Source organism: Petaurus breviceps, unplaced genomic scaffold, assembly GCF_028583685.1.
Source record: "Petaurus breviceps papuanus isolate PSGF00001 unplaced genomic scaffold, PetGlider_PUasm1.0 90681, whole genome shotgun sequence".
NCBI lineage: Eukaryota > Metazoa > Chordata > Mammalia > Diprotodontia > Petauridae > Petaurus > Petaurus breviceps.
The window spans coordinates 5298455-5312760 of record NW_027187307.1 but is presented as its reverse complement, the minus strand read 5'-3'; the positions used below and the strand labels follow the sequence as shown (position 1 = coordinate 5312760).

Genomic DNA, 14306 nt, shown 5'->3' with positions numbered 1-14306 from the left:
CAGCATTAAGTTAGCACTGATTATGTGCTGGTTACTGTGCTAAGCATTAGGAATATAAATACAAGCAAAAAGAAAAGTTCTGCCCTCAATAAGCTTCCATTCTGACAAGAGAAGATAAGACAGAACAGAGACCTGAAAAGTGCAGGGTGGGAAGGAGGAGAACGTTACTGAAGAGGTCAAACTGGTGGAGTACCCATGACTGTCCTGGGCATTCCCTCAAATGGAAGGTTCTGGGCAGAAACTCACTAATCAAAGGAGAGATGTACTCCTGGGTGAGAAGGCCTCAGGCCCTGGGGGGAGACTCAGCTCAGGGGCCATCTCCTAGGGAAGGAAGGTCCCTGTGTGATTAATGCTTGCTGTTGCCTTCTCAGACTATCACTCATCTACTTAACATCCTCCAACAACAGACTGGCAGCTCTTGAGGGCAGGGATTCTTTCTATATGTGCCTGCCTTCCTATCCCTCACACAGAAGGTAATTAAGCTTGTGGGACTGGACCAGATTGATGCCGTCCATGCTACCCAATGTGGGCAACAGTATGGCTGAGGCCACATCCCTCATTTGAAAGGAGTTGGAAAGAAGGTATGGAGAGCTCTCTCAGGATAAACCCAAATGTTCTTTCCCTATTGCTCTCTATTTGTCTGTCTCTATGACCCTCTTAAAGACGTCTTTATTTTTCACGTGGGGTCAGAGGGAACAGTGAATGGGATGGGGGTGGGGTAGTTAATCCCCTTTCCTCTGAAGAGGTTACCACCCTGCCCATATAGCTCATTTCTCCCCAGGAATTCCCCCCATTCCTTTATAATGTGGGATCCCCTCTGAGCCCCACCAGAATGGGTTGGTGATACCTGGATTCCTGGAGATTTCCCAACCTTCCTATTTGGAGGCTGAAGAAGCTGCCTGTCAGACAGCAGAAGGGATGGAAGGAAAGAGGGGTCTGGGGGGAGAGGGCTAATGAGATGGGCAGACCGAGGTTTTGGATGGGGCCCAGACAGCATAGGCCACACTCTCAAAGCACTCTGTGGCTTACAATGTCTGCCCTTGTGAGGGCTGGGGCTGGGGGGAGAGGAAGAAGGGGGTACAGGAGAAGGAGCTGGGCCTAAGTGATGAACCCAGGAAAACAGCCAGAGAAGAGTCAATAACAAAGTGCTCCCCTGTGGTGGATCCAGCAGCCCCGCCACTGCCCAGGCTGAGGCACACATGCTAAACTTTTCCACAGGCCCTTAGCTTCTGGTGGAGGTCTTTGGCAAGAACCTTTATTTGTCTGGGACAGCTGCATCCAGCACTCAAATATGCAAACTGCTTCCCCTCCCTCGATGAACCTAGCTCTGGCTAGGGGGTGCCAAAGGGAGGTGTGCAGGCTAGCAGGACACAAGTACTGCCTTTAGCCTGGTTAACAGCCTGTGCTGAGCCATACTCAGGCCTGACCTAGGGAAGATACAGGGTCATAGACTGAAGAAGGAACCTGCAAAGTCACTAAATTCAACCCTCTAATTTTATAGAGGAGGTAAATGAGGCTCCATGAGGGCAAAGTTCTTTGTCCAAGGTCACCCAGGTAATCTGTGACAGAAGCAGGATTAGAACCAACCACCTCTGTCTACAAGGAGAGATCTCATTCCCTGCAGCCTAAGGAGGGCAGGGTGAGACCTTGAGGCAGAGTGAGGCCCAGCAGGATTCCCAAACTCATTGAGGTGCTTTCCCCCTTCCTTCCAGGGGCAGGCTGAATACTAGGCCTGAGGCCTAGAACTTTGTAAGGAGCTGTGTGGGCCTCCTCTGCCCTCCTCCAAGCTGCTGGGGGCTGCTTCCCAATAGGGGACTTCATGGCAGGGACACCCCCCCCCCAGATTACCAAAGCTCCTGCTCGGAGGCCCAAGCTTGGGGGCACCCACCACCCACCTGCCCCTGTCTGCAGACTCCTGCACTGCTTCTCCCCACCCAACGGCTAGTTTAGTTCCACAGGGTGAGTTTACTCCCTCCCCTCCAGTGACCTTGTCCAGAAAAGGAGGAGGCAGAGAAGGGGAGGTAGGTGGAGGCTGGAGTGGGTGAGGGCACAGTCTTGGACTGAATCGAGGACTCTGCAAAAAAACTGTCCTTGTGCCCACACCTCCCCTGAGAAAACACTCAGCAGAGGGGAAGGAATATCAGGAAGCCAGGAAATAGCCTGGCTCTCCACAATGGCTGCCATCCCTTAGATTCTAATTCTTCTTCCCTTGCCCTGCCCCCTTTAGCCTCACTGGCTTCAGTCTGATTTACTTGGGCTAACAGCCAGGCCAGCCCTGGGTTAGAATCTAAACTCTGCTGTGTGCTAGCTGTGTGGCCCTGAGCAAGTCACTTAACCACTGACTGCCTCAGTTTCCTCACCTGTAAAATGAAGATAATAACACCTACAGAACCTACTTCACAGGACTTTGGAGACAGTCCCAGAAATTCTGTAGGTCCAGTGCTTTGCCAGCCTCATAGGCAGTGACACTGTGGAAAGAATGGGCCCTGGGGTCACAGGAGCTGCATTCAAATCCCAGTTCATGCTAATCCACTCTCTACTTTGGAGCTTTGAGCAAGTAACCACCCCTCTCTAGGTGGTTTGGTCTCCTCAGCTATAAAAGGAGAGAGTGGATGGCCTCTGGGGTTCCTCCCAGCCCTCCAGCTCCCAGTCCCAAGCCTAGTGTTTGCTTGGAGCTCCTGGGGAAGTCTGAGACTTCAGGCAAGTCATTCAAGGTAGCCACACCCTTGTGTGGCCTGGAGCGGGGAGGTAGGGAGGCTACTTATCTGCAAGCCCTGTCCCTGGCCAGAGAAGAATCCAGTGAAGGAAACCCAGCCCTCTAGGCCTGCTCCAGATTTCATTACAAATTCTTACCTATCTCCAGGAATTGTAAAATCTCAAAAGCTGTTTTCTTTCCCCAGGTTAGGCTTGTTGGAGGGAGGCTGGGAAGAGCAATAAGCCTGGGCCCCCTCCCTTCTCCTCCCACCCCCCTAGCCCTGGGAAGACTATCATAATTTATTGTGTTGTCTCCTCAGCCTCCCCACAGACCCTGATAATTCTGGACTGATGTAAACTATTTGCTGGCCTTTGATCCCAGGTAACTGACTAAAGAAGCCGGTATTAAGAAGGCTGGGGATTTGGGCCCTCCTTGGCCATGTTCACAAGGCTGCCCACCTTCCCTCTTTCTTCCTTTTCCCTCTCTTTACATCACTTTCATTGCAGGGAGCCGGGACTGGGGGCCAGGCCTCATTTTGGCAGAGTGAACCAGGGCTCTACCTCCCTTCGGGGAATTCCTTCACTATGGGATGGAAGAGGAAGGGCTTAGGGCCTCACCAACATCTGGTCTTTTGTTTGTCTGGAGCTGAGTGGCGGGCTTTAAAGGCTAATCCCCAAACCGAACTGCAGGTTGGGCTCTTGGGCCAAGGCCAATGACATGTGGGATACAGGATGTGGGAAGGGGAAGAGCCAGGTAGAAGGTGGAAAGCGGCGAACAGGAGGATGAGCTAAAAGCGGGGAGGTGGAAGGAGAAGAAAACGAGAGAATGGGCTAGGGGAGACCGGGGACCGAGAGAGAGGCCAAGGGAAATTAAGAGTAAGGACGAGATTTCACAATGTAGGCTTTCAATTTGATTCATTCACTTGTTTTCCAAGTTGGACTGGTTTGCCCCCCTGTCTGGGACTTGGACAACTGGAGCAGCTTCGTGACTGGACCCTGGGCTCCACCCTGGAGCACAGGGGGGCCCAGCTGTCCCCTAGAGGGAAGCCACAGTAAGGCAAGCCCTTGTTTACACAGGCCTGCGGTTCCGTCTTCGAGAAGGCTCCATCCACTCCTTGAGGCCAGCCTTAGGTCTGGAAAAAATGCCTCTCCTGGAAGGGGGAATTCTTTTCTGACCCTTCACTGGCCAGCTGCCCAGTTCCTAAGCCAGAAGGGATGGGCTGGGGAGTAGAGCCTGGAAGGCAGGCTTCCTGGAACTCTGCTCAGGAAACAACCAAGCTGTTTCCCAATTAACACTAATTCAAGACCCATTTCCTGCAGCCATCCTGGCAATCTAGAGAGACAAGCTGCTGGGCTGCCTTTCATTGCGGCCTATGCCACCCAAAGGGATGGCACTGGAGGGTGGCACAACCTGTCCTACCAGTCACCTACATTTGTTCCATATGAACAATACCTAGCATTATATAGCACCCTAAGGTCTGCCAAGTACTTCCATTGGGATCGAATTTTATCTTTATAATGCCCCTGGGATGTGGGTGCTACTCTTTCACCAACTTTGCAGATGAAAAGAGAAAAACACGCAGAGGTAAAGTGACTTGCCCAGTGTTATACAGCTGGTGCCTGAAGCCAGGTTTGAAATCCAGGATGTACCATCAGCTTCCTTAGCCTCAAGGCCACATGTGGCCCTCTAGGTCCTCAAGTATGGCTCTTTGACTGAATCCAAACTTCACAGGAAAGAAGGAAGAGCCCTCCTAGGATAGGGCCCCTCTGGCCTACTTCACATCTGACTCACACCCAAAGGTTGGGCCCCTATTAATTCAGGTTTGATATTGGACCATATGAGGTACTCATAGGTCATTAAACAGTCAGCAAAAGGAAGCTTATTTGTCCATAGTACAGAAAGGATATTCAACAAGGATACAGCAGCAATTGATACTACTCATTCTCACCTCCTTAGAGAAGTAGATATGGTCAGCAGGGACACAGACTCCTTGTGGGTAGGCCTTATAATGCTCTTTGGTGACTAGGAAACCAAATTGACACCAATACAAAACCGAAAAAAAAAGGAAGGAAGACACAGGGACCAATATGGTTCTGGACAGCTTTGTGACCTTTTATAGGAGACCACTACAACAAGTTCAAAGTACTCTTACAACTGTCATTATTATAGTGCCCAGACCCCCACTAGTGTGTTTACCTCGGAATAATCTGCCAAAGGATACAATCAGCTCAAAGCAAAGGCATGTGCTGAAATGGCATGGTAAGAAATAAACAAATGCAATGAGGGGCAATTCATACCCCCAGAGTTGCAGGGTCATTAATGATCTCATAATATTCCTCCTAATCTTGGTCTCAATGTCTCTGCTGAATGTCACTGGGCTATATGGTACTCAGCCAGGATAACGGATGTTAGAAACGTTGCTCTATTCCTGAGTCCTGTTGATTCTACTGTCATAGCACCACCCTGGGGCAGGCCCATATCACCTCCCTCACACCTGGACTATTGTAACAGCAGGCAGATTGCTGTCACTGCCTCAAGGGTCTCCACACTCCAGTCAACTAAAGTCCCTCCACTAAACTGTCAAAGTGATCCTCATAAAGCACAGGTCTGAACATGACAGTAAACCCCACTGGTTCCTGTTATATAACATTCTCTGTTTGACTTTTAAAGCCCTTCATAACTGGGTTCTTTCCTCCTTTTTCAGTCTTCTTACACCCTGACATGTTCTCTCTGATCCAATGATGCTGACCTCTTAGGTGCTTCTCTTATCTCCCAACACTGCCTTTTTCACTCTCTATCCCTCATGCCTGGGATATTCTCCCTCCTTACTTCTACACAACTCCTGGCTTCCCTGACTTTCTTCAAGTCTCAAAGAAAATCCCACTTTCTACAAAAAAACAAAACAAAACAGCACTTTCCCCGATCTCCCTGCATGTTAGCGCCTTCCTTCTGCAGGTAACTCCAGTTCTACTTGTCTTGTTTGTACATCGTTGTTTGCCTCTCTAAGATACATGTCCCCACATCTTAGCACAGTGCCTGGCACATGGCAGGCACTTAATAAATCCTTGTTGACTTGATTCGAGGCTACTTCACTGACTGGCTGTCATCATCACCTGTAACTTCAGGCTCAGCTTACGGTCTAGTCTAACCAGGACCCAGACCCACGACCAGCAGCAATCCTGGCCCTAGATCTGCCATCTCCCAAGCAGAATCCCAACTCTCCCCTCTTCTTGAAGACTCTTCCTCCTCTGGACTCCCCCTCCATTTGCCCCGCTACCAGAAGCACTCCTAAAAGCTGGCTCTGGCCTCTCTGGAACTCGTTCCTAGCCATAGGCTCCTCCCTGGTCTAGGTCTGTCCCTATTTCCTGGCCCTTTCATATGCAAACTGACAACAGGCTTCTTTTCTCTCAGAGACCCTGACTAGCATACAGGAACCCATCAGCCACTCCTCCTCACCCAAACCCTGCTACTCAGCTGGCTATTTACTGGTGCCAACTTTTAACGACCAGGAAATGATAGCCATGGCCAGTTCCCTCTCCACATGCCCACATGCCTATGTCTAAGCAGTCACGGGCTGGGGACAGTTGTAGGAACAAGCCCTTCACAGTGCCATCATGCCCCACCCAGCCAGCTTTCATGACAGCTTGCGTGCCAGTGGTGGTAGTCTTACAGTTTTGTAGGGCTGCACTCTTCCCACAGAATACCCAGCTTGCCCAGCTCCTTACCTGTGGGTGCTCATATCCTAGAAAGGTGCCCGAAGGGTAGGGAGGGCCTGTCTGAGAAGTTCTGACCTCATACTGCTTTGTTCTCTTCCTTCCAGGCTCCGGTTACTATCCTGATGAGAGCTACAATGAAGTGTCTGTTGAAATTCCCCCCCAGGTCCCTGCTCTGGACTACCGAGGTAATTTCAGCTCAGGGCTTGCCTAGGCACCATGAGGGCAAGGACCATAGATCATACTTCTTTGTTCCCCCCCCCAATAGGATAATGGCCAGACATGTAATATAAACACCTTGGATACTGAATGAATGAACCAAGTTAGGAAGGGAGAATGAACAAGGAGTGTGAGGGAGGAGACCAGCCTGGCTGTTGCTGAAGGATTAGATTGGGGGAGTAGTGAGAGGTGAGTCTGGAGGGGAAGGTTGAGGTCAGATCCCAACAGGCCTGGTGAGATTTCAGAGGAGACATCTGTCTTGGGGGGAAGGTGGAAATGGGTTACTCCAAAATTCTCTTTAAACTTGGAGCTTCCCTCTGAGGGACAGGAACTTGGACTTGATGCCGCAGGCAATTCTAGATTTCTGAGTATGCCTAACAGGAAAAGAGTGGAGTGGTCTGGCAGCCAGTGGTGATACTGGAAAGAAAGAGTAATGGGATGAATCTGAGAAACAGGAAGACAGAAACAAATTGTGTGAGCTCCCAAGAGTGAAACTCAAACAGCCTGTTCTTCATCATCATCATCCCCCTTGACTTCTTGGTAGTATGTGACACCTTCCTCCTCCTCCTTGGGGCTCACATGAGATCACATCTACAAAGCGCTTTGCAAACCTTAGAGAGCCATCTGCATCCATGTCAGCTGCTCCAATAACAAATATTTATTGAGCAATGTTCCAGGAGCCACCCTCTTGGCACACCATGCCATCCTGGTTTTCCTAGCCCCAGGAGCATTTCTTTTCTGGCTCCTTTACTCCCTTTTTTTTCTGGTTCTCCCCTGGTTCCTAACGAGAGTCCAAGCATACCCCAAGGGGCAGTGCTCAGCCAGAGATCTCCTATTCCTTCTCCCCCAGAGATCTCTTCTACTTCCTACAGTTTCTACTATCATGTCCCTCTACAGAAACGCTGCCCAGGACTCCAGCCCCAGTCCCAGCCCCCACTTCTCTCCTGATTTACAATCATACATCTTCAACTGCCTCCACTTGGAGGCCCTATCGGCCCCTCCAAAACAAGAATCACCATCCTCTTCATTTCTCTCTGCTCACGGGTCCATCAAACCCCTAGTCAACAGGGTTTGAAACCTCCTCCTTTGGCCCTTCTTCAGTATCCCCACTGGGTCACTAGGTCTTATTATTTCTTCCTGCCCAGCGGCCCTTGCTTTCTTAGTCCCTGCCTTTCCCATGCTATTGTCATGAACACAACAGTGCTCTTCTAGTTAGCATCCCTGCCCCGCCCCTGATTAATCATCTTGAGCCATCATTTTCAGCATCATATGACTTCCTCCACTCAAAAATGTTTCCCACTCAAGTCCTAACCCCTAGCCGGAGACTGGCCCCAGTCTACTTTCCCCAGCTTATCTCTTATCACTCAGCATCGACCAGGCTGGCTTCCTCCCTGTGTCTCGCCTGAGCGGCCTGCACACCCCTTTCCACTCTGGTTGGCTACAAGCTGCCCATCCTTTGACTCAAGGCCCACGTCCACTCTGAAGCCTTGCTTGACCAGCAGAGGTCACCTTGGCAGTAGCTGCTTCCTCTGAGCTCCTCTAGCACTTGGTATCTATGCCCTTCCCTGGGCATATAGCAGCCCCTGCCTTCTTCTGCTAGTCAGCTTTTTCCTGTGCCTCATTGCTCCCCAACTATATTATTAGGCAACACACTGTAATGGCTTCACCGGGCAGTGGGACAACCACAGCCCCGGATTTGGAGATAGGAGATCTGGGTTCAAATCTTAGGCTTGCCACCTGTGTGACCAGGAATAATTTACTTCCTCTCTCTGGGCTTCCAGTCCCTCAGCCATCAAATGAAGGAGTTGGACTAGATGGCTTTGGAGCTTCCCTCAGGCTATCATTCTCTTAGACCTGAAGTCAGTAAAACCTAGGCTTTGATCCTGCCTCTGACCCTTACTAACCATGTGACCTTGGACAAGTCCCTTTACCTGGAAGTCTTCAAGCTTTTTCATCTGTACCATGGGAATCACAACAGTCACCTCACCTGCTTCCCATGGCTGTTGTGAGGCTCCAAGGAGATGTGTGTCTAATGTCTATGGCAGTTATTCTAATCATTATTTCTATAAGAGCAGAGCCCAAGGCTTCTATTTCCCTATGTTCTCTGAGGCCCCCTGAACTCAGTAGGGAGGCCCTTTCGAGTTTGTTACTTCACTGATTCTAGTGGTTGGGTAATAGGAGACATGAGACTATGTCCAACACCTTCAAGGAGCTAGCAGTGAGAGGAATGATGATATAGACCTACCTAAGTGGCCCCTTGGACTGAACTTCCATCAGAAATGGGTAGCTGACTGTGAATGGGACTTTGTGGTCCCCAAAGCAGTCTTCCCTATAGCCTGAAGCTAACAATGTACCTAGAACATGCCCTGAGGGCCTACCCCTTTCTTAAGGCCTAGGGGCCTCAGAGTCTAGCCCTTTTCCCCCAGGAGTGTTCCAGTAAATGTTTAGCTCTGGCTGGGGGAATTGGGGGGCAGAGGGGGTGAGGTACCCTAGACACGCTTCTAAGTTTAATCTTCACTATTTTCTCTATCACTTTTTTAAGTCAAGGTAATCAATAAAATAATAAATCAAGCCCTGACTTAAAAGCCTTTGCTGATTTCAGAGGTGCAAATGCTCACACTGAAAGTTTAGCAGTCAGTTCTGGCCAGGTCTAATGGGCTCCAGCACACTCCTAGGTGGGGACACATTACATAGGTGAGCTGACCTGTGTGTGAGTGAAGATGGTGCCAAAGGTATTATAAGCATTCAGAGGACCATGGGAGCAGGGGTGGGAAGGCTCCAGTTCAATCCTTTCATGACATAGATGAGAAAACTGAAGGCTGAAGAGGCAAAGTGATGTGCTCAAGGTCACACAGGTGGTAAGTAAGTTTCTGAGCTGCTGCTGGGACTCATTTATTACTAGGCAGCTAGGCAGGGCAGTAGAGAGGACCTTGCTCTTAGAGTCAGGAAGACCTGAGTTCAAATCTAACTTTGGACATTTAACTAGTTGTGTGACCCTGGGCAAGTCACCCTCTGCCTCGGTTTCATGATCTCTAAAATGGGGATAATAATAGCATCTACTTCCCAGGGTTGTGAGGATAAAATGAGATGCTTGTAAAGTACTTTGTGAACCTTAAAGTACAATATAAAGTACTATTGATTACTGTCATTATCCTCTCAGAGACTGGAGGACCTCCCCGGGACTTAAACTCAGCATCCTCTGGCATTTGGCTCTAACTATGGGCACAGAATAGACAAATGGGTTTCTGTGTGAGCTTATGAAACTGACTTCTGGGGGAAGGGGAATATTTTCAAATAGATTTTCATCCATTGGAGTAGATGAGGATACATCTGGATGAAAAGTCATAGGGGATCTGCCCTCTCCCCATCCCTTCACAGAGCCCTAAGAGGACCTGGTTTGGACAGACATTGGTTTTAACCTTGTAATCTCTTTATCCCCCGTCACACTTATGGCGGTTCTTGCAATACAATGATTCTGCCACTAGATGGGGCCAGTATGCCATGCTCAAAGGTAGAGGAATAACTGGCTTAGTTGGTCAGAGGTGCTGAAGGCTGGTTGAACCAACCCTAATTCATCTTCCAATCCTCTTGCATTCAGCAAAATGTTGCATATTTGAATTTGCAAAAAAAAAAAAATCCCCTGAACTGTGATTGTTTTTTCCAATGCAGGGAACCCTGGGCAAGGGTAATCTGATCAAAGCACCTTCTATGACTTAGTAATTGAGTCCTGGGCAGTTGTCTAAGGCTCCTGAAAATTGCAGTGACTTGCCCCGGGTCACACAGAGAGTGTCAGAAGCAGAGTTTGAACCAAGGTCGCCACTCACTGCTCCACACTGCCTCTCAATTCTGAATATCACTTTCAGAATTGACTTTTTATGGCAGAAATTTAATAAAAGGAAAAAAAATTTTCCAGAACATGCCCTGTGGGTTAGTCCATGTACAGATAACCCAGTCTCCCATAATTTTTAATGTGTTTGGTCAAAAGCTCCCTGAGGTTTCGTGCAGTCAGGTGAAGATCAACATCAAAGCTTCCTGACGGGGCTGCTTATCTCTCAGGGCCAGCTGGGTTTTCTGGAGTAGCTAATCACAGAGGAGGCCTTGCTTAGCCTTAGGGTAATATGGCGTCCCCTTCACCTCCTCCCCTATCCTACCTGGGTGATAATGGACCTGTAATCTCATCTCTCTGAGCTTCCAATTCCTCATCTGTCAAATGGGGATAATTAGGTCTGGAGTATATATCTCCCAGGGTCATTATGAGGCTCAAATGAAATCATGTCTACAGTGAAGCACTTTGCACCCCTTAATATGCTACCGAAATGGCAGTAATTATTATTCTGCAGGCCCTCACTCTCAGAGACCTGGCTTCTCTCCCCTACAAAACTGTTTTTCTTCAGTCACTGCACTTTGCTATTTTCAGTTTCCCATCAAATATTTAGTCTCCTCAGCTGGGGCTGAGCAGTTCCTGATATTCATGTAATACTTGTTTGCTTGAATGAATGACTAATGTATTAAGCACCTACTATATACAGAGCACTATGCTAAGTGCTGAGGCTACAAAAAGAGAAGTCAGACAGTTGGTGCTCTCAAGGAAGGAGCTGCCATTCTAATGGGGCAAGTCCAACTAGTCCAATGGCAAGGTCCCACAGGCCTTGGGGTATAGCATCCAGGAAGGTGGCAATGACTTCGTCAATGTCACTTCCTCAGATAAAATCCTATCAGTTTGTTGTTGAGCCAAGGACTTTGGCACAAGAACTTACTTTTCTTTTCAAGGACTGCAAGAGGTAAGGTGGAGAATGGAGGCATGGGAGGAAGGTAAAGGGAGAAAACATGGATTGCAAGGGCACTGTCCATTTAAATCCATCTAAACCCAGCTCAGCATCCAGCTTTGGTTTTGTAGCTTCCCTGGATAGTGTTTGAAAAATGGTCAAAATGGGGCTGCTCCATTTATCTTCCATTTCTAAAAATCAAACCATTCTGCCTTCATCAAAGTATTGCCACCAAGGGCATATAGAACAATGTATACTGGTAGACAGCCTTTACAGACACTAGCCTTGTCCTCAGGTTGGGTGATTTATCTGGTACACTGCCTTAAAAGTGGTTCAAATTTTTCTTAAAGTTCTCCCCACTCCATCTTATTTTTTAAGATAGTAAGATATTCTGGTAGAATTCTACTGACAGCAAAAACCTAGGCTATCTAGAACTGTTAGAAGAAAGAACCAAATAAAAGTCTCTGAAATGCAGGTTTGGCCCTATAAGCAGGATTTTTCAAATTGAACCATTAGATATTTCTAAAATTTATTGCACAATAAGCAAGAAACTGGGGAGATTTTTCATCAAGTTTCTCTGATAAAGTCTCATTTCTCAAATATATAGGCAACTGAGTCAAATATAAAAATGAGAGCCATTCACCAATTGATAAATGGTCAAAGGATATGAACAGGCAGTTTTCAGAGGAAGAAATCAAAGCTATCAATAATCACATGAAAAAATTATCTAAATCATTAATAATTAAGGAAATGAAAATTTCTTTGAGATACCTTGCACCCATCAAATCATCTAACATGACAGAAAAGGAAATGGCAAATGTTGGAGGGGATATGGGAAAATTGGGACACAAACACACTGTTGGTAGAGTTGTGAACTAACTGATCCAACCATTGTAGAAAACACTGCTACTAGGACAGTATCCTAAAGAGGTCAAAGAAAAGGGGAAAGGACCAACATGGTGGCAAAAAAATCAGAATTTGAGGGGATGCCCATCGATTGGGAAATGGCTGAACAAGTCGTAGCATAAGATCATGGTGGAATACTGTTATGCTATAAGAAATGACAAGTAGGAGACTTTCAAGAAAAATTTGAAAAGACTTATGTGAACTGATGCTGAGTGAAGTGAGTAGAACCGGGAGAACATTGTACACAGTAACAGCAACACTGCCTGATGACCAACATCTGATAGACTTAGCTATTGTCAGAAAGACAATGATCCACCACAACTCCAAAAGAATCATGATGAAAAATGCTATCCACTTCCTGAGAGAACTGATGGACTCAGAGTGCAAACTGAAGCATATTTTTTCCTATCTCTATTTTTCTTGCAACAACAACAAAAAAAAAAACGAGAACATGGCTAATGCAGAAATAAGCTTTGCATGTCTTCATATTGTATAATAGGTATTACATTTCTTGATTTCTCAGTGCACAGGAGAAGGGTAAGAGGGAGGGAAAGAATTGGGAACTGAAAATAAAAAAAATAAAATTTAAAAACCAAAACCAAACAAATAAAATACAGCACACACACGCGTGGTTACAAGGGAGTATGAGATAGCTGAGTCTAGAGTGTCTCCGTGGGGCACCCCTACACACATACTCAGCCCTGATCCATTCCCCCTTCCCTCACTTTCCTTTCTCTTTCTCTAGTGCCCCGGTGGTGTTATACTTTAAACATCCAAGATGGAGAAGCCACTTGCTACTCCCCAAGGGGGGGAAATTATCACAGCAGCTTGGGCACTCGATGTGAACTGTCCTGTGACCGGGGCTATCGGCTGATTGGCCGAAGGTCTGTGAACTGCCTGCCAAGCCGGCGCTGGTCTGGAACGGCCTACTGCAGACGTAAGTGAATGTGTATGCCTGGTGCCCTCCTCTCACCCTGAGTGTGAAAGAGAAGCAGATCAAGACAGGCAGTCTGGGAAGGCCCAAGCCTGACTATGGGCACCCTAGAATCCCTGAGCAAACCAGCCCAGCCCTTTGCTCTCCCACTGGATACTGCTGGGGCTCCCTGAGTGGCACCCCAGGGGCATGAAGCCCATGGGAAGCCAGCCTGCCTTACAGATCAGAAAGCATCAGAGGCTGGGATTCTCTGGGGCGCTCCCCACACAAGTAGGGGCAGGAACCTCCCCTTCCCCCTAACACTTGAGGTTCACTGAGGGCTGCCAAACTACTCACATTGCACTTGCCATGCTTCCCCAAAGAAGAAACTGGAGGGGGTGGCCAGAGACATAAGAGAAAGGCAGTCTCATGCCTATGGGATACAAAAGGTGTCCACCCCATCTGAAATCAGTTTCTTGCCTCCAACACCTCCCATCCCTGGCTCCAGCAGGAGCACAAGAAGACCTAAGTTCAGATCCAGACTCAGATACTTAATAGCTCTGTGACCCTGTGCAAGTCACTTCACCTCTGTTTATCACAGTTTCCTCAACGGTAAAATGAAGATAATAACTGTGCCTACCTCCCAGGGTTGTTGTGAGGATCAAATGACATATAACTTGTAAAGCACTGAGTACAGTATCTGGGACATAGATGGTGTTTCATCAAAGCTCATACCCTTCCTTCCAGTCCAGCTGCCCCCTTCAGATCCCTTTCCAGCAGACAGTCAGAATACTCATGACTCCCCAGGGGGCAGGGACTGCTTGGTGTTTGCATCTGGGTCCCCAAGATTTCCAGGAGGTGTCAGAGGAGTCGCCACATTCCCTGTGACTCCTTGCTAACTGGAGAAGATGGTCTTTGAGAGACTCCATGAGACCATAGCCAGCCTGAGCACAAGTATCCCTTCGCTTCCCTAGGCTGGTCCTTGGCAGACAGAATATATAGACACAGTGTCTGGCGGGGAGGGGTGCACAGACTCAGTGTACCCTGCCCACAGGTACAGTGTCTATGGGGGGGCACACAGATTCCATGAACCC

At 48.1% G+C, this 14306-nt stretch overlaps 1 protein-coding gene and 1 long non-coding RNA gene across 2 annotated transcripts in view; one reads left to right on the top strand and one right to left on the bottom strand.

Annotated features, from left to right (window-relative positions):
• SRPX2 (sushi repeat containing protein X-linked 2) overlaps positions 1 to 14306 on the top strand; it is a 32825-nt gene that overhangs the window by 3010 nt on the left and 15509 nt on the right. Inside the window, exons 3-4 of the mRNA XM_069065273.1 lie at positions 6516 to 6596; positions 13045 to 13236. Coding sequence (XP_068921374.1) covers positions 6516 to 6596; positions 13045 to 13236 — 273 coding nt within the window. The remainder of the gene's footprint in view (positions 1 to 6515; positions 6597 to 13044; positions 13237 to 14306) is intronic.
• Positions 1 to 14306, bottom strand: part of LOC138143959 (uncharacterized) — a 52474-nt gene that overhangs the window by 26152 nt on the left and 12016 nt on the right. The gene's annotated exons all lie outside the window — the stretch shown is intronic.